The sequence below is a fragment of the Glycine max genome, chromosome 18 (genome assembly GCF_000004515.6).
Source record: "Glycine max cultivar Williams 82 chromosome 18, Glycine_max_v4.0, whole genome shotgun sequence".
NCBI lineage: Eukaryota > Viridiplantae > Streptophyta > Magnoliopsida > Fabales > Fabaceae > Glycine > Glycine max.
The window spans coordinates 476,936-495,622 of NC_038254.2; the positions used below are offsets into that span (position 1 = coordinate 476,936).

At 30.0% G+C, this 18,687-nt stretch overlaps 2 protein-coding genes and 1 long non-coding RNA gene across 5 annotated transcripts; 2 read left to right on the forward strand and 1 right to left on the reverse strand.

The window, feature by feature from the left end:
* Window positions 1-5,777: 5,777 nt before the first annotated feature.
* LOC121174016 (uncharacterized) lies at window positions 5,778-6,700 on the forward strand. The gene is made up of 2 exons (XR_005889678.1): window positions 5,778-6,000; window positions 6,405-6,700. It is a non-coding gene; the product is annotated as an uncharacterized lncRNA (long non-coding RNA).
* Window positions 6,701-10,057: 3,357 nt separating this feature from the next.
* On the forward strand, window positions 10,058-12,555 carry LOC100797397 (F-box protein). 2 transcript variants are annotated; one of them, XR_005889472.1, is made up of 4 exons: window positions 10,058-10,469; window positions 10,551-10,713; window positions 10,837-11,632; window positions 12,152-12,555. XR_005889472.1 is itself a non-coding variant. In NM_001369324.1 (3 exons), exons 1-3 carry the CDS (start codon window positions 10,321-10,323, stop codon window positions 11,569-11,571), a joined length of 1,047 nt encoding a protein of 348 aa, NP_001356253.1. In that variant the 5' UTR covers window positions 10,136-10,320; the 3' UTR covers window positions 11,572-11,928. The 2 variants fall into 2 exon arrangements, 1 of the variants encoding a protein (NP_001356253.1); NM_001369324.1 differs by lacking the exon at window positions 12,152-12,555 and having other exon boundaries at window positions 10,136-10,469; window positions 10,837-11,928.
* A 3,791-nt stretch (window positions 12,556-16,346) lies between these two features.
* Window positions 16,347-18,653, reverse strand: LOC100816931 (REF/SRPP-like protein At1g67360). 2 transcript variants are annotated; one of them, XM_014770902.3, is made up of 3 exons: window positions 17,995-18,653; window positions 17,629-17,865; window positions 16,347-16,993 (listed from the first exon to the last, which is right to left on the reverse strand). In XM_014770902.3, exons 1-3 carry the CDS (start codon window positions 18,031-18,033, stop codon window positions 16,538-16,540), a joined length of 732 nt encoding a protein of 243 aa, XP_014626388.1. In that variant the 5' UTR covers window positions 18,034-18,653; the 3' UTR covers window positions 16,347-16,537. The 2 variants fall into 2 exon arrangements, with proteins under 2 accessions (XP_014626388.1, XP_003551288.1); XM_003551240.5 differs by having other exon boundaries at window positions 18,019-18,414.
* Between the last annotated feature and the right edge of the window lie 34 nt (window positions 18,654-18,687).

Below are 18,687 nucleotides of genomic sequence, written 5' to 3' on the forward strand. Positions count from 1 at the left end.
TATATATCTTTATATAATAAAATAAGCATTGTCACTTATGAAAAAAAAAACATAATTTTATTATTGAAAAATGCTTCTTTGTTTTTTAAATTTCTAAAATAAGCATTTTAAAAACTTTATTGTTATGTTTAAAACTTTCTTTCTCTTAAATTAATTTTTACTTTCAAATTTATCATTGCATATTAAATAAAAATATTTTCTTTTGAGAATGATTTAATTCTTAGTATACTTGCTTCTGAAAAACAACACACGCGATCTTTTCTATTTTTATCTTTTAAATGTATTTAAATTAATTATACATATTTTTATAATCTTAAATACTTTCTTTTGTAATGCGTATATTTTAGGCTTATATTAATGATTTATACTTTATTTATAGTTACACAAAGCAATCACACAAATTAAAAATAATAATATTATTATCATAAATCCTTTTATTATTATAATTAATTTTTTAACTGTAAATATTTTTCTAATATCATGCTAACAAATCTCCTAATTTCAAAATAAAAAATATTAAGTATTTTATTTCAAAAATATTAGTTAATAAAATAAAAATAAAATGCTGTAAAAATATTTATTGTATAAAAATCTAAAGGTTATCTAATATTTTATTTTCTATGTGGTTAAAATTATTTTAGTAATTTATTTCTTGTTTCTTAATTAGTATTCGTGTTAGCATAAGATAATATCCTAAAATTTTGGTTGGGAAATAAAAACAAAAAATATAAACAATATTTATTGGGTAAAAATATAAAATTTATCTCATGCATATATATTACGTAATTAAAATTAATTATATAATAAAATTATTCTTTCTTAATTAAGAAACAAATCAAAGATTTGCAAACTCTGTAATGATTCAACGCTAAGGATTGTCGTTCTAATTATTCTGTAGACATATAGTGACGTATCCTTATTACTAGTATTATGAAAACAACAACTTAATTACACAAATGTTGTCCAAGGTATACGAAAATTGTGTTCACAAATTGTTTTGCTTGTTTAGTTGGGTTTCATTATTTTATATATCCGTCTGCGTGCCTAGCTACCAAAGAGACAGAGCATACAAATTGTTTTTCCTCTTGCAATACAAGGAGAGGAGACATTATCATTTTTCACAAGCAAGGTGAAACCAATCATTCAAGACACAAATCTCAACATAATTCCTTCAAAGTTTATTTTCAATTTCACATAATTGCCGGCATTGCGACACTTCCGGCAATGGTTTCAAGCTTTGGACATTTATTTCTGAAAATGTCATTTTCAAAATTATATAATGATAGGAATGCAATTTAGGGTATATTTTTATAAAAATGTATTTGGTTAAATTTAATACTTCACTGTTTTTTTTTTATAAAAAAAATCAAATGATAAGAGTTAAAAGTTTGAGTGAAAAAAAAAACATATTCCTTACTCACCATATGGATATAAATGTAAAAAAATAAATACAAAATCACTTTCCTTAAACAATATTTACTGATTTTTTTTTCTAAAACTTTACTTTTGAAAAAAAAAATGTTCTGTGTGAATAGAGACTGGTATAGCCGAACAATTTTTTATATTTAATAACGGTAAGAAATTTTGAATATAGTATTGCATGCAAATTATCTAAAGTTCTAAACTATTCGTTAATATGTTATTTCTAATTTTTCATTACAATATTACCTGATGGATAAATGTTAGCTCTATTTTGTTTGATAATTTCTTTCTTTTTAAAGACATTTTTTTTATAATTGGTTATAATCTATTCAAAATTATTAATTTTTGTAGTTTTGTTTTATATTTAATGATTCTCTCCTCTAATTTATATTAAATGAGAAACAAAATTATTAAAATTAATAATTTTCAATAAATTCTAATTAATTATATAAAAAATATTTGAGGAAGAATATCTGAAAAAGTGTCATTAGCATTTTGAACTTGTTTGACATTTTGAATTATTTTTTACATTTCGTAATACATGATTTTATTTTAATGTAAATTTATAATTAAAATTAATTTAAGATACCTTTAATGCTTAAATTAATTTTATTATAAATTTAAATTTTAAACTATATGCAAACTAGAAAACGACCCACGTGGCAGAATTTGACAAGATCCGTTCTCACTCATAGCACATAGGATATACAACTTACCTGTCTTCAAACCTTCTAACAAAAGTGGACCAGACTTCACAGATCTCTTTCACATATCAGATCAGATTCTATCCAAATTGACATGAAAAAAAAAAAGAGGCAAAAATTGACTAAATGGGATTAATTTTATAAATTATTTTTCAAAAGTGATTTCTTTTGAAACTAATTTGAGAGGGGATCTTTTTTTGTTAAAGGCATTTCGCCAAGGAGGCTGGCAAAACACGTGGTGGATTCGCTAATGTCACTAGTGAGACAGGATTTCGCTAGGTTGATTGACAATACAATTGGTACACGTGGCATTAGACACAGTGTATTTCGCCATTACGAATGACGAAATACTTTCGGTACGAAAAATTAATTGAACATGGAATGGTTGTAACTTTTGATAGGAATGTTCGTTTAAGGTCCATAATATGTCGAAATGCTCGAAATTGAAGGAGAAATCCCTTGGCAAATACCCAAAGGGGATTTGGTCAACTCATTTTTCCAAAAATAGGATTTAAGATTCAACCGATTTTTTAATCTTAAATCCTATTTTTGAAAAAATGAGTTGACCAAATCCCTTTCGGGAATTTTCCAGGGAACTCCTCTTTCATTTTCGAGCATTTTGATATATTATGAGTATCAAATGGACATTCCTATCAAAAGTTACAATCGTTTCAAGTTCAATTAATTTTCCATACCGAAAGTATTTCGCCATTCATAATGGCGAAATACATTATGCCCGCTGCCATGTGTACCAGCTATATCACCAGTCAACCTGGCGGAACCTTGTCTCACTAGTGGCATTGGCGAATCCACCACGTATTGCGTCCCGGCCATATTTCGCCAGCCTCCTTGACGGAATGCCTTTAAAAGACCACCTCTCGAATTAGTTTTAAAAAAGATCCCTTTTTAAAAATAGTTTATAAAATTAACCTCATTTGATCAATTTGCCCAAAAAATGAAATACCTGTATTATTAAGTATTCACACACTTAATATCGTAATAATAATAATAATAAAATACTTAATGTTTAATGTTTATTTCTCTACTCATCATGAATTTATAATATCGATATAAAATATTCATCATAAAAAATTAATAATTAATTTTTTAAGGACTATAAATATATCTAAGATTAGAATTCAAAATCTAAATCACCTAATTAAAGAATATAAATCACAAGTTGGTAATTTATACATATATTAGTACATGATAATATGTTATTTGAATTTTATTAAATTTTAAGATAGCAGTCACTTAAAAACACTGAAATAAAAGATAATATATGCTCTCACAAGAAATGCACCGTTAACTAAATTTTTTTACCTCTTAAAAAAAACTAAATTTTTTGACAGATATTTTAACAAGCAATTACTTTGACATTTTGTAACATCGTTCACATCTCTTCATAACTCGATTTTAACAAGCAATTACTTTGACAGATATTTTAACCAAGTCACGCGATTTTCATGGACTCTTTGCTGTTGTCCATAACTCGTCTATAATGTAGTAACTTTAGTTAAACCATTTATTCCCAATCTTCTATCCAGTGATTTCAGTCCATTATGGAACATGTTTTTCTTCCTTCCGAGGAACACTGCTAATTCAAGACCATGGTACGGTTGTTTATGGTATGTTGGGATAATGATGGTGAAATGAAATGAAAAGAAAGAAATGATATGAAGTGAAAAAATAAAATATATACAAGTAAAGTCATTGTATCGTTTTTAAAATATTTTATGATAAAATGGAATAAACTTTTATATTTGACTATTTCCAAAGTCGATTAAATAATAAGTTATAATTTTATTAAACTAGTTTCATCTTTCTTAAACTGAAAGAAAAAGGTAAACTATTAAATGGGACGCCATTAAATATATATATATATATATATATATGTTCCGTTTGACTCATTCTAATTTTATAAACAAAACCAATATAACGGCAAATTAAAATATTTTATTATATTATCCTTCGTTTAATATCTCTTCAGCCATCCAAATTAGAAAATAATGGTTTGTGGATTTTTTGGGTTAAAGTTGTCGGCTCTGTTTATTTTATAAGATACTTTGTTTATTAAGTTTTTTTTACAAGATACTAAGATAATTAAATTTGAATATAGTATTAGGTTTCTATGTGCCAAACGCCAATTAAACTTCATAACTGAAAATGTAGTTCATCCATGTACCGTAAAAAACAATTTATATTAGGTAACGTTGCAAAAAAAAAGAAGTTGATAACATCTTAAAAGGATAACATTTCTAACAAAGTTGATTTTTTTTGGGCAGAAAAATAAAATAAAAAGACGAAATCTGGATAAGATACGTAGATTGGTAATGGCATATGGTGTTGGAGAGATGGTATCAGATAGACTTTCTCTTATTTAATCTAATCAATAGTATTATAATAACTGTCGAGTCACCATTCCAAACTCCCACGTGTCTTCATTCTATGCAATGTTCAACCTTTTATCTGAATATCTAAATGTAAATGTAATATATTCATGCAGCCTGCCACGTGTCGAGCAGTGGAGAATCCTGATCCAGTTGGATTAAAAATAAAAATATCATATCTAATACTATCTAATATATATAACTAGCCTAATGTCCCGTATTTTTAGTGATATTAAATTTATATTTTATAATTTATAAAAATATTTTTATTATGATTTATTTATTATTTTAAATTTATTACTTTCTTAGTGCTTGAGTTTAATCTATATTTTCTATATTATATTTTTTAAATATTAATTATTTTAAAATAAAATCCACTTAACCACAAACTTAAAAATATCATTTTTAGTGATTAAGATATGTTAAATGTTGATTTCAGTAAAAAAACATTAAATGTGAATAAGAAGAAATCTAAAAATCTCAAGTAATATAACTCTTAGATTTTTCAGTTTTGAAAAATAATTTTCATATAATTTGAATTAGAATATAGTTTGTTATTAATTTTATATTATTTTACTTATAATCATTTAACGTAAATATTTCATAACAATAACACATTTTTCTTGTTTTATTTAATGCTATTTTTTGACCAAGCATCAATTTTATGCTCTCTCTATTTCTAAATAAGAGTCGTTTAGAATTAGATAACCAAAAAAGTCATAAATATTTTTTGATTTGAAGGGAATTTGTAAATATATTTCCTATTTTATCCTTTTTAATTCTTTGTTTTCCACTAAATTCAAGGAGTAACTGTCATCAATTCTCTATTTTTACATTTAACGTTTCCAAATTCTCTCTCTTGAAACTAAAATTTTGGACTTCCAGTACAACCTCTCGAATACTCCTTTTTATTGAATTTCCACTGCATCGTACTACTCCTTTGGTTTAATACTCCATTATCTCAAATTTCCACTATCTCTTTGGTTTACTTCTTAACTTCTCATTTTTCATAATTTGATTCTTAAACACATTCAGCAAAAATAATTTTCCCTCTTTTATTTTTAATCTAAAAAATTTTACCAAAAAAAAATTTGATTTGAAGAATTATAGCATCAGGCTTTGTTTTCCCACCAAAAAACTTACTCAAGAATTTACACAGTATATATGGTTCTGATTCAATGATAAAAAAATTCATAAATCTACAAATATGGCTTCAAATGATACATTTTCATTATCACATAGATTTAAATGCTGAAATCAATCTGGGAATTGAAATTGAAGGGACTCAACTCATTTCTGCAAAGGAATATTCTCACACTAACTTGCCAGATTTGAATATTGGTGTAGAAGACAAACTTGCTTTTGATCTCAATATTGTTCCAGATTCTCTAGAAACATCCTCCCAAACCTACATTCATTTGATTTAAATGAAGAACCACACGATGGTAATGCATACATTGTGGAAGAGATGAACACAGAGGAAGGTGTGCCTAATCTTTGTGTGCTATTTATTTTATGCATATATTGATTCAAATTCAGAAGATAGTGACGTTAATAAATTGTTTAACAATAAAGTCTAATTGTAATACCTTAGAGTATTATTTACGTTAAGAAATATTTGAGGGGATGGGTTTAAGTGACCTGTTGGTGTTTTCTTAGACTATGTTCTACATTTCTGGTTTTGTGTATTTGAAAGACACTTGCTTAGAAGTTGTTGATTACTTTAGTTCCCCTTATTTTTAACTTAGAAGTAGTTGCTGATTATTTTAGTTACCCTTATTCTTAATATTGATTCAGTAGTTGCTTATGCATCATTTTAATGTTGAATAGGTATAATTGTATGTTGTCAAATGAATCTTTAACTCTCTCTACTTCCATGCTTTCAAAGGAGTCTTCAACTCTTTCTTTCAAACAAATATCATCAGGAGTTTCTTCCATGATTTTGTCATCTTGCAAGCCTGATTTAGCATCATCATCAATCCTATCAAAGGAGGCTTCAATTCTGGTTTTCTTCCATGCTGTCAAATGAATCACCAACTCTTTCTACTTTCATGATTTCAAAGGAGTCTTCCACTCTTTCTTCCAAGCAAATATAACTAGGAGTATCTTTTTCTATTCTTATTTGTAGTTCAATTTCACGTACAGCTTTTCCTTTTAAATAAAGATTGAGATTCATAAAAAAAATACTATTGAATTTTCTACTGTTGGGAATTAAGTTTTTTTGTATTGGGAGTAGATGCAAAGTGCTGTTTAATAGAAGTATATAAACGTAACAATTCTCAACTTAACAATATTTATTATCTAATTTAGGAGTATATAAAAAAAATAATGGAGAGAAGGGTAAAATTGATAGAAAAAAAATTATATCACTTTAAACTCTGAAAATGACAGATAAATAGGAACAAAAATATTTCAAAAGTCCGACAGTTAAAAAGAAACAGAGGGAATATTATTTCGTGACTTAATGCTTTAATTACAAATTTTGATTATGCTTTAATTTACTTATTTATTGCCTTTTTGAATTGATATTTCTAGTAATGCATTAATAATATCAAATATATAAATATAAATATTATTTAATAAAAAATTGAATATATATTTTTAATCAATAAATTATTATACATGTCATATAAATTAATTTAAGATTTAATGGAATGATTAAATCCATTTAATAGAACAAATATAAAATCTACATTAGTTATCACATTAATTACATAGTTATATCTTGACTTGTTTTATTTTTAATTAATTTTTACATATATTTTATCGTGGAATGAAAAAAGAATAAAATAGAACATTTTATAACTATTTTATTAAAATTAAGAAAATTGATTACATTTCTTTATTGCTACAAAACAACATTAAAAGACATGTAAAAAGGCTTGTAGATAATAATATAAAAGACAAACATTTTTTTCCTATGATTATATATGACAATTACTAAAATATCCTCCTAACATTCTTGGTGTATGAAAACTGACATGTAACACCATTAAAGCAAGAATTGTCTGTTAAAAGAGGAGTATTCAGGGGTAGAAAAAAATATTGTAACATAATCAAATTGATAGTAAATGAAATTGGCACAAGCATGAAATTTGTGAGAATTAGAAAATTATAGCGCCCAGCTGAAGGAAACATTAGAACGGTAATAGGTAATAAGGGAAATATGTGTGTTTTTACTCCTTTTATTGAGATTAAATGAATGTGAAATTAAGACTTACTAAAAAATAAAGTATATTTGGGTTAATTATTTTATTACTTTATAACAAAGATGAAAAAAAAAAAAATCGGTCCTGTATTTCCAAGGCAAAATTTACCTGTGAAACAAAAGTTTCCCTAAAAATAACGTGCCTCAGTTTAGGTTGGTCGCTAATAACTTAATTGGATTGATTGAAACACAATAACTTTATTTATGATTATTCAATGCTATTAAAACAATTTAAATTTACTTCTTATTTTTGTTTCATTGATTTCAATATTTTTCTTCAAGAAAAAACACCGCAAGAAAACTGTGATGCACCGCTAAAAAAGAGCTATGTCAGCACTGGTTTGATTTCAGCAAAATATCTATGGAATATAATAATTATAGATTTCATATTTGGTTATTAAAAAAAAGATCCATCACTCGTAATATTATTCCACCGCTTGAAATTATGTCAGCTATGGTTCATTTGTTTGTTGGCAACAAGAAACAGAAATCATCCATGACCATGTTTTTTTTTCCTGTTCTATTCCTGATCTCCTGAAAATGAAAGAATGAAAAAAAGAAGAAAAATGCAAATAGACGTGTAGAAGCGTGAAATATATTTACTGTTTATATGAATAGTATACTCCTTTTTTTAAAAGTGAAGTATTTCTTTATATGAATCTCATCAATTATTGGTTAGCGTTCAAAATGATTTTGTATGCCAAGAATGTCACGTAGAAAACAAAATAGTATTGTTTAATTGTTAGGTACAGTCAGTATAAAAAAATTACACAATCAACTGGTTAGAAATAACAATAAGTATTTTTTTTTAGAATAATTATTAAAGAGGTCAATAATTTTATTATACGTGAAAATTTGCAATAAGATGATAGTAATTTAGGAAAAAACTGTCAAATGGATAAAATATTTTCTGAACAGTTATAAATTTTGTTCTATCAATAGTATAACTGAACTAACAATGAAACGTCGAGTTGACTTTAATATGATTTAGAAAATATATTGTTTCTGTCTTAAATACTTGTTTGAGTTTATTTTTTTGTGAAGGATAATAGTTGTCTGAAACTTTGAATTAAACTTAAGCACAGAGACGTAGAGATTAAAGAATGCGTGCAGAGAAGGGAGAAGGATTTTGCAGTAGAAAGGTAAGGAAGGAGGACAGGGTGGATCTTGGTCAACGCCGTTTGACACATATAAACGACAAGAAGAGAGCCGTTTCTCTAACTACTCCCCCTTTCTAATTGTTTTTTGAAAATGTCATGTGTAGGTTGGTTTAAGTGTTTTTTATTTTTATTTTCAAAGAAAATAAAAAATAAGAATGACAATGACGATTTATTGATTATATTTTGTTTGTATTTTTATTTATATATTTTTAAAATAATTTTTAATTTCAAATTTTAAGATTTAAAATATATATATAAAGAATAAACTATTTTAAGATGTATGAATATACTTTTTAAGAAAAAAATTAAAAATGTTACTGTGTTATTTTTTAAATTTTAAACAAACATATTCTTTTATATATTTTCTAAATCTTAAAAATTCAAAAATAAAAATTATTTTCAGAAAAATAAAAAAAATAAATACTTAAACCGAGTGTAATATTAATATTTGCTTTGAAAATATTCATTCAAGAAATTAAAAATTAATTAAATTTTTTTATACATATTTTTTTATTGAAAATATAGCAATACACTTTTATGTGATTTTTAATGTTATTTTGTTTCTTATTTTTTAACTATTCTCTTATAAAGATTTACTTTCATATCTTGTGTATGTAAAAAAGATTCAGATGTGCCTTTTTAAATTGAAGTTTCATTTTAAGCATTTATTTTTATTCAATTAATATCAATCAGATTTTAATAAATCACTATTCAAGAAAGAATTATTTTTAATTTAAATAAGATTATTTCATTAAATGATATTAAATAATTTTCTTATTGAGTGTGATTTAATGTTATTTTAGCAATTTTTATGAATAAAAAAAGAAGTATAGTATATTGGATAAATAGTTAAATTTTTGAAAGTATGATGCAATGGAAAATTTATTCTTAAAAAATGAAAAATTCAATTTTAATCTTTAAATATTTAAAAGCTATGATAAATTAATTTAACACATAATTTAATAATAAATTCATTTTTAAACTTTACAACATCAAATTAATTTTTAAAATATAATTTATTAATTAATCATTAAATATTAAAATTTAATAATAAAATAATTTGACAATTTTTTTAAAAAAAATTATCACACTGTTTTTTACATTCAAATACTAAATTATTTGTATTGTATGATGAATTTGTGACTGCAATCATAATATTTTAAATTAATGTTGGTGTGTTGTGGTGGGGGATTCTGATTCATTACCCTCTGCTCTCCTATCTATGTAACTTGCCACTTTGCGTTTACCCTTCTTATTCTCTCTCTCTCACTCACTCACTTCAAAGTTCAAAGTTCCAAGTTCCAAGTTCCAAGTTTCAAGTTCCATTACACAACACACCTATTTTAGTTGTAGACAAAGCCACATAAATAGACCCAAGAGGTTTAACTTAGGCAACGACGAGACGCCTCTCTTATCCTCCACTTCCAGTTTCAACCATGTCCTGCCGGAAAAGACAAAAGACTTCGCCGGACAAAACCTCCGACGACTTCTTCGACTCTCTCCCCGACGACCTTGTCCTCTCTATCCTCTGCAAGCTCAGCTCCACCGCAACTTCCCCCTCCGATTTCATTAGTGTCTTAATAACGTATGCACCTTTCTCAATCTCCTAAAAAAACCATTATTTTTATGTTTTTGGTTGATTGAATGATTTGTTGAAACTGAACAGGTGCAAGAGACTAAACTCCTTAGGCCTTCACTCTCTTGTGTTATCAAAAGCTTCCCACAAAACATTCTCAGTCAAAGCCAAAAACTGGTGCGACTCTCTTCACCGTTTCCTCAAACATTGTGCAGATGCCGGAAACATTGAAGCCTGTTACACTCTCGGCATGGTTAGTTAATAGGAGTTACTTAATCTCACTTCTTTTTTTTTTGTTGAAATAATATTATCTTTTTTAAATGTTGACCAAAAGTTTGAGTCTTTGCCTCTTGGGGCTATTATTATTTGTTTGCAGATTCGGTTTTACTGCTTGCAAAACAGAGGGAGCGGCGCGTCGCTGATGGCGAAGGCGGCGATGAACTCTCACGCGCCGGCGCTGTACTCGCTCGCGGTGATACAGTTCAACGGAAGCGGCGGCACCAAAAACGACAAGGACCTTCGAGCGGGTGTGGCGCTTTGCGCACGCGCTGCGTTCCTCGGTCATATCGACGCGCTGCGTGAGCTTGGTCATTGCTTGCAAGACGGTTACGGCGTTAAGCTAAACGTAACGGAGGGACGACGGTTTTTGGTGCAAGCAAACGCTCGTGAACTCGCCGCCGTGCTCTCCGCCGGGAATACCAAGCGCCCCTGGCTGACCTGGAGCCACCACCCTGTCACCCACCCGCGGCTCCGGTCGGGTTGCCCGTTGATGAGTGATTACGGGTGCAATGTTCCGGCGCCGGATGCTCACCCGGCGAGTCAGTTTATGTCGGAGTGGTTTGATATCCGGGGCGGGTTTCCGGGTCCGGATATGAGGCTTTGTTCTCATTCGGGTTGCGGGCGACCCGAGACAAGGAGGCACGAGTTTCGAAGGTGTTCGGTTTGCGGTTTGGTGAATTATTGCTCACGCGCTTGTCAGGCGCTTGATTGGAAGTTCCGGCACAAGGCGGAATGTGCTACCGTTGAGAGGTGGCTCGATGACGACGGCGAAGGCGTCGCCGGTGAGAATGACGGCGGCGGAGATGACGGGGTAATGATGGTTAATAGTTAGAAGACTAGACTATTTTTACAAACGTTAACGGTAAATGAAGTCTGCTTGGAAGTTTCAACGGGTATGAATTTATTTTTTACATGGGGTAAAAGAAAAAAATCTCATTTTTTGCCGTGGTTATGCGAAGTGCAAACTTCAATGACAGTGTTTTGCTTCGACCTCTGTTCCTTTTACTTTTTCTGTTACTGTTGTATAGAACCGTAAATGAATTCTCCTGAAAAACAAAATGAAGGAGATAGTTTTTGTTATAGAGCAACTATCATCCTTGATTAATTGTTAATTCTGGTAAATTATAGTGTATGAACTTTTTATGTTTGTACTTCCAATTTATTTAATTACTTTTTATTTGCTTGATAATATTATAAGTATAGTGCAGAATTTGCCAACTCATTGAACTTCAAATGTTGGTAGGTTTTTTTTATTTTTTTCTGACACCCAACTAAATCAGATCCTTTCCATTGATATAAATTTCAAGGATACAATGAGGAGCTACATTGAAAGTAATGGGAGGTTATTTATTTGTCTGACGTTTGAAATAAAACTGTTACAAGCCTTTTGAAAATTCTTTTGTTATTGATAGGATTCAAGCATTGTTTAGTTGACACGTGTTGTGATCTGCATATGTGTTTTTTTTACTGGGCTATGCGGCTGAGACAAAGGTAAAGACTAAAAAAAGGGTTGCATTGCACAAAACAAGAATGGAAAAGGATACGACATGTTGAGTTGGGTTTTACAATCTTGCCTCCCTTGAGACACCGATATCCACGAGTCATCAAAGTGATGATGACAACTGGCAAAAAAAAGTGTCAACACTTGATGGCGCCGATTCTTTGGTGGATAATTATTTTTCACGAGGTGGTTAAAAGAGTGACCAATCTTCTTTAGGAGATATTCTTATATAATTGCATACAGAAAAGAATGTCCAGGAAAGTGTTAACCGGAAAGTAAAGAGTGTTGGAATATTAATAATCTCATTTGGAATCATAGAGTCACTTTTCTACATATAAAATGTATTCTTATCTTAATTTGATTTGGTCATAAATAATATTTCCCCCCTTGGCTGGTATTCCAACATGTAACAATTGTTTGACATTATCATTATAATTTTCTAACAAAGGACCAAATTCTCTCCAGATAAAAAAGAACTACTAGTATTATTCACTTTAAATTTTAGTCATTCTATGATAAACCTGTTTTAGTCTCTGTACAAAATTTTATAGTATATCACCGTTAGAAAGTTCTGTAGGAGTTTATCGTGTTAGCAATAAATACCAGAACTTTGGTAAACATGCTTATGATTTTTTATTTTTTTTAAGGTGATGCATATGTAAACATTAAACTTATAATTTGTTCGTGTACGAAAACTTAATTAAAATAGAGACAACTGTAAAGATATAAACCTAATTATGTCCGAACATATTTGATATTTTCCCATCATTTTAGCTGCTTGCATCCTCCAAGACCCGTTTTCAACCAGCATTAATTATGTCCAACTATTTTGTGGTCAAAGAGATAAGAGATATTTGGTTATCAAGGACGGATGAGAAAACAAGTGAAAAAGAAAATATTAGAAAGAGATGTTGATGCAATTTTGCAAGTTGAGGTGCGGGTTGTGTAACTTTTCATATACAGTATTTGATGCACATTGGATAAAAAAAAAAAAAAATCGATTTATGACAATTGAAGATTGTTATCTCCGATAGTGGAAAAAATAATTTAAAGATGAAAGTGAGTGTGTGGTGGGAGCGCACTTATTCTTTCAGCGAGGCTCATTATTAATATTCAGTTGCATTTAAACACTACAGATATCGGTGGGTGGTCCAAGCCCAGTCATATTAGGCCCACTATCAGAATTCCATACTGTTAATTCTATTTGTATACCCTGATTTATTTATTTTCAATTTTATTTTATTGTAAGACTATGTTTGGATATCTAATATAAGTAAAATAGAATGGAATGAGATGAAGCCTGAATGAATGTAGGAACCAGATGAAGTAGATTGAAATAAAATGAAAGGAATTTCTCATTTAATTGTTTGAATATTTACAATGGAACGGGATTAAAAAATAAAGAGTGAATGGTCAATTTGGTATTCGAAAAGTTGTAGCTCAATCATTTTAACTATTGAAAGAAATAAATTGGGGCTAAAAGGTTCCCAAGCCTTTAATTTGTCGGTCATTTTAGTCAACATGTTAACTAAAGCCAGTTAATGCTAATCGAAAAATTGGCATAGTGCATTAGGTGCCACATACAATGCTACATTAGATCGTGGCACTTTTTTGTCCTTGAAATACTTTTTTTTCGTCCATTTTCCTCTATAGCAACACTTTAAACATGGCTTGTTTTGTCTTATTTTAGATCCATCAAGATTTGAACTCTACCTTTTTAACTCTAAATTTAACTGTAGAAATTTCAATTTGTATAGAAGTTTTATTCCTTTCTCTTATTTTAATCCCTCCCCTCATTTGTTTGCCACACACAATTCCTGTCTTGTTTCATTCCCTCCCCTTAAACGAGTAAGCAATCATCGTTAAGAAGTGAAAATTGGGGGACTAGAGGGATTCTTGAAATTAACTAGTTAACAAAGCAGAAAGGCAAAAATTAAGAGGGATTAAAAGAAGCAATGATAAGAGAATATAGAACAAAAATTAGAATCTTGTTAGAAGTAGTTGCCGATCAACACAACCCCCGTAACAAGTCATTATACCAATGAAAACATTATCCACAAAAGAGCCACCAATAAATATTGGTGAAACAACAAACAAAATTTCAAAAATTATATTTCTTTAGTTTTTGTGTTTATGATTCTCGGTCTTCATGCTTTCTAAGAATTTATCACTTTTGGGATTATTTGATGTTTTTACACTAAAATGGTAATCTGATATTATCTTCCTCCACCAAAAATAAATTGTATTTGATATAAGAACATGTTCTAAAATATTAAAATATGAACCGGTAAAAATTAGGAATAGTCGTTGAATGATGGTTATCTTTTGAGAATTTTTTTATGTTCTTGTTTATACTTATTGATCCCTAATAAAGCACCAAAATTATAGTTCACCCAAAATAATGATTTCATTTTATATTCCTCAAATTGGTGGAGGAAATTTAAATGGAATATAATGAAATGAAATGCATTTTATCTAATTTTACTTTACTTCATCCTATTTTAAACAATTTTTTAATGTATATTTATTTGCACATGTTGAAAAACGTTAAATAATAGAAAGAATGGACGGTTTTCGATTATGAGAGGGACAAAAATCGAGGGTTTTTTTTTATCTCTTTAAATTAGAATGTTTCCCTTTTTATGAGCATCTTCACTTATCTCTCTCTCAGTCTCCCCTGCTTCTTATCTTTGATATCTGCATATATAAAGTTAATTTGATATATGCAAAGATGTCTTCACATATATCTTTGCATATATATATATATATATATAACTTTTTTCCTCTAATTTTTTCATGGCGACAGAAGCCTTTATATAGGCTAATACATACTAGAAGAATTCCACCAAATCAGTGTGTGCAACATGCAGATGACATAAACTCTAAATATTATCACCTAAAAAGGAGGACGAAACAAAATATGAACAAATATCAGAAAATATTGACAACCAGACTATATTCAACAATGTTTACAGAAAAATCTGATCATACTGGTCAGCTTTCAATTAATGAGTTACAATCAAGAAAAGGAAGATAGCATTGAAGGTATCAATAGAAAATTGATCTTCAAATAGAAAAAAATTGATGCAGAGACAATTACAGTGACGAAGGCAATGAGAGGAATAAGGTAGAGATGGAGGAAGTGATAGAGGCGAAGATAACAATAATCACAGTAATTTCAACACTAATAAGATGAATCCTCGAAAAAATAAATAAGGAAACAAGAGTTTCACACATAAAGATTACTAAATTTGAACATTATAGATTATAGATGTCATATGCTTATTAAAATCATAATACCATATTTTTCCTTGAGTGCGTGAGAAGAATTCATTTTCTGTTACACATCAATAAAAATGAAATTTAAACATACCACATGAGATAATCAAACTTCATAATACTGTAGGGGGGAAATTCTTCGTTGATCACGTGAATGAGAGAACTCCGTAGAACCTATTGTATCTAGACACAAGTTGCAGAATTAATGCAGACGCTAGTTAGCTTCTATTAATCGTTCAGGCCTCAAGGGAGATAATATAGCATATGCAGACACTGGTTTTCTATGGATCGTTCAGGAATAATATGCTATAGACTGGGAACAACTATGCGATTCAAAATGCGATGTACGAATCCCGAAGTAGATTTAATAATCACAAATTCAGTTTTGTGAAATAAAAAATTTGAATGTTTTTATAAACTTCATTTTACTCCAATTGTTCATTTGGAACTGAAAAACTAACATCCACTCTAAGTAAATTTAATAATCACAAATTCAGTTTTGTGAAAGAAAAAATCTGGATGCTTTTATAAACTTCATTTTACTCCAATTGTTCGTTTGGAACTGAAAAACTAACATCCACTGTATGGTTTCAGTGGGTAGACACAAGATGATAGAAGCAATACCAAATATTGTGCTTGTAGAACGATAAGCTCTCGAGTTTTCTGTCAATTTTTGCGGGTCCATTCATAAAGAAATCATAGTGAAGAGCCTATAGAAGCAATACCCAGTAGTGTGCTTATAAGGTTTGCAACCGCCAAATGTCGTCACAATAAAGAGCACTGAGCAATATTATTATATTATATGCATATAAAAGGAGGAAGCAACCTTTATGAGCATTATCATCCGCACCATTCATTTACATAAACCCTATTTTCTACATGGATTAGTTACACAGTCTTGCCAAGTCTTTACTAACTTAAAAGTTTTTCTAGTCACAACCACAACATGCCCCACAATGTCACAACCCACAAAACAAGGTCACTCAAAAGCAAATTTTTTGAAGAAGTAAAGCTCAATTTAATCAGAATCAGATGATTCTGATCTCTGTTCCTCAGAGGCTGCATTATCTCCTTTCAAGTTAGCCTCTCCCTGCTTGAATGCCTTGGCTATCTCTTCAATGGGAATCAAAGGTAGATACCCAACGAAACTGTAACCCTTTTGAGTCATGGCCTTGATCACATGGTTGTACTTCTCTGACCAGTGAGCAACAGTGGGAATTGCCATCTCTGACAGTGCATGGAATGGTGGATAGTGGTTGAGTCCATTCCACAACTTTACTGAATTTATCAACACAAAATGCTTTGATTCTGTAGCAACATAATGAACAGCTGCTCTTGGCCCCCCAGATTGTGCTTCACTTGCTACTTTCCCTGCCTCACAAGTCACTTTCTGAATCACACCCTTGGCTTGATCCGCAATGTGTTTAGCAAAAGGAGGAGCGTGCTCATCGAACTTGTGGGAAGCTTCATCCACCTGCCCAAATCATATGCTAATAAGTTTAGCCAAAAATCGTTTAATAAAATAACAATGCCCCTTCAAACCTTAACATGGACTTTCAAGCACACAAGGTACAAAGGACACTTAAATAAGAGGCTCCCTTAAGAATCAAGGGTCAATTCAAACCAAAAAAATAGTAGGGTAATGAAAAAACAGCAACTTATGAAGGGTTAAACCTTTCCAGAATCATTAAGTCGATCTTACAACCGCAGGCAAGTGAATCAAGGAAGTATCGTTAAAATAAAAAAGTTGGCCAACCAAAAGAATTTATTGATTTTAAGCATTTTTGTGTAGGTGTTAGCTTTGTAAGGGAATATTTAACCACAAATACAATATACCTTTTGTCTGTGGCAACCATTTCCTTATTAGCTATTCAAGAAACAGATCTTGATCTGAGTTTATATAAAACGATCAACACAAAAAGTAACAAGACAATTCTTGAATACAAGCTGAGTATGAATCATCAACAACCTTTTTGCCGTCACCTATTTTATCAGATCCACGTTTGAAACCAGAAAGAATTACAAAAACCATACAAATAAAAGACCGATTTTTTATTTAAACACATGGATGTAGAAATGATCAAGAGGTAAAGGAAGAATTTGTTTTACCTTTTTGTCAACAAAAACAAGGACATCATCAGGGACGTCCTTGAATTTGTTGCAGACAGGACCGAGAATGGTGGTTACAGTGTTCTCAACCGTTCCTACAACGGATCTCAAAGGCCCAGAATTCTGCTTTGCGTACTCATACAGATTTGACACAATCACAAATGTTTGAATAGCAGCAATCCTCACAAACCCCAGGTGCTTGAGGTCTTTGTTCTTGCTCTCAACAGTCACCTCTAACTGCAGGCATAAAGTTGAATCACAAGTTACTTTTTTAGTTCAATAAATTACACTCTCCACCTCCATGGGAAAAGAGAGAGAAAAAATAAAAGAACAATCAAAGAAGGAATTTTAAGAAAAACCAAATACTGTATATAAATTATGCCAAGCAACCTCGGTCTTTGCCATTGCTTTGTCTGTGTCGGAACTAGCTCGTAGCTAAAATTTAAGGAATGGAGAGTTCAAGTTATGTTTAAGATAAAGATGGAGGAAGAAAAATGGAACACCAAAAACTGAAACTTTGTTTGATTGCAATTGGCTTAAAGATGTCACGGCACAGGACAGGGTATATTTATTCGCATCTAAATTTCATACCACGGCACAATTAGAATCTAAAACACACGTTTCTGTGTTCGTCTAGGAAGGAAGGGGTGGGGTCCACGTTCGGACCGACTTCTTGGGATCTTTCTAGTTCAAACTAGCTATTTCCAGAAGCCACGTGGCGGTTTCTCGAAAATCGAGAACCTTCTTCTGAGTGGAGCGACCTGGATTCACAGATCACAAATCTGTGGAATGTGAACATTTTGAAACATTAAATTTAATTAACTTGAAAATCTGTAAAGTCATAAGAAAGTTAAATAATTTGATTTTTTTTATCGGATCAAGTATATTCATAAATCACTGTTATGCCCCAGCTTCTATTGGCAACCCAAAAAAAGTGTTATTAATCTCTTTTTTTAAAAAAAAATAAAAAAAGGAAATATGTTCTAGAATGAATTTGTTTTGTTATAAATCTGTTTTGCTTACAAAACTTAGCAGGTTTGCATCGAACTGTTATATATA

Coding starts and splice junctions, on each gene's coding strand:
- LOC100797397 (NM_001369324.1), top strand. CDS start 10,321: ATGTCCTGCCGGAAAAGACAAAAGACTTCGCCGGACAAAACCTCCGAC. Junction 10,470..10,550: donor TTCATTAGTGTCTTAATAAC/GTATGCACCTTT, acceptor GAAACTGAACAG/GTGCAAGAGACTAAACTCCT. Junction 10,714..10,836: donor CCTGTTACACTCTCGGCATG/GTTAGTTAATAG, acceptor ATTTGTTTGCAG/ATTCGGTTTTACTGCTTGCA.
- LOC100816931 (XM_014770902.3), bottom strand. CDS start 18,033: ATGGCAAAGACCGAGGTTGCTTGGCATAATTTATATACA. Junction 17,866..17,994: donor CTTGGCATAATTTATATACA/GTATTTGGTTTT, acceptor TTATGCCTGCAG/TTAGAGGTGACTGTTGAGAG. Junction 16,994..17,628: donor TTGTTTTTGTTGACAAAAAG/GTAAAACAAATT, acceptor TGATTTGGGCAG/GTGGATGAAGCTTCCCACAA.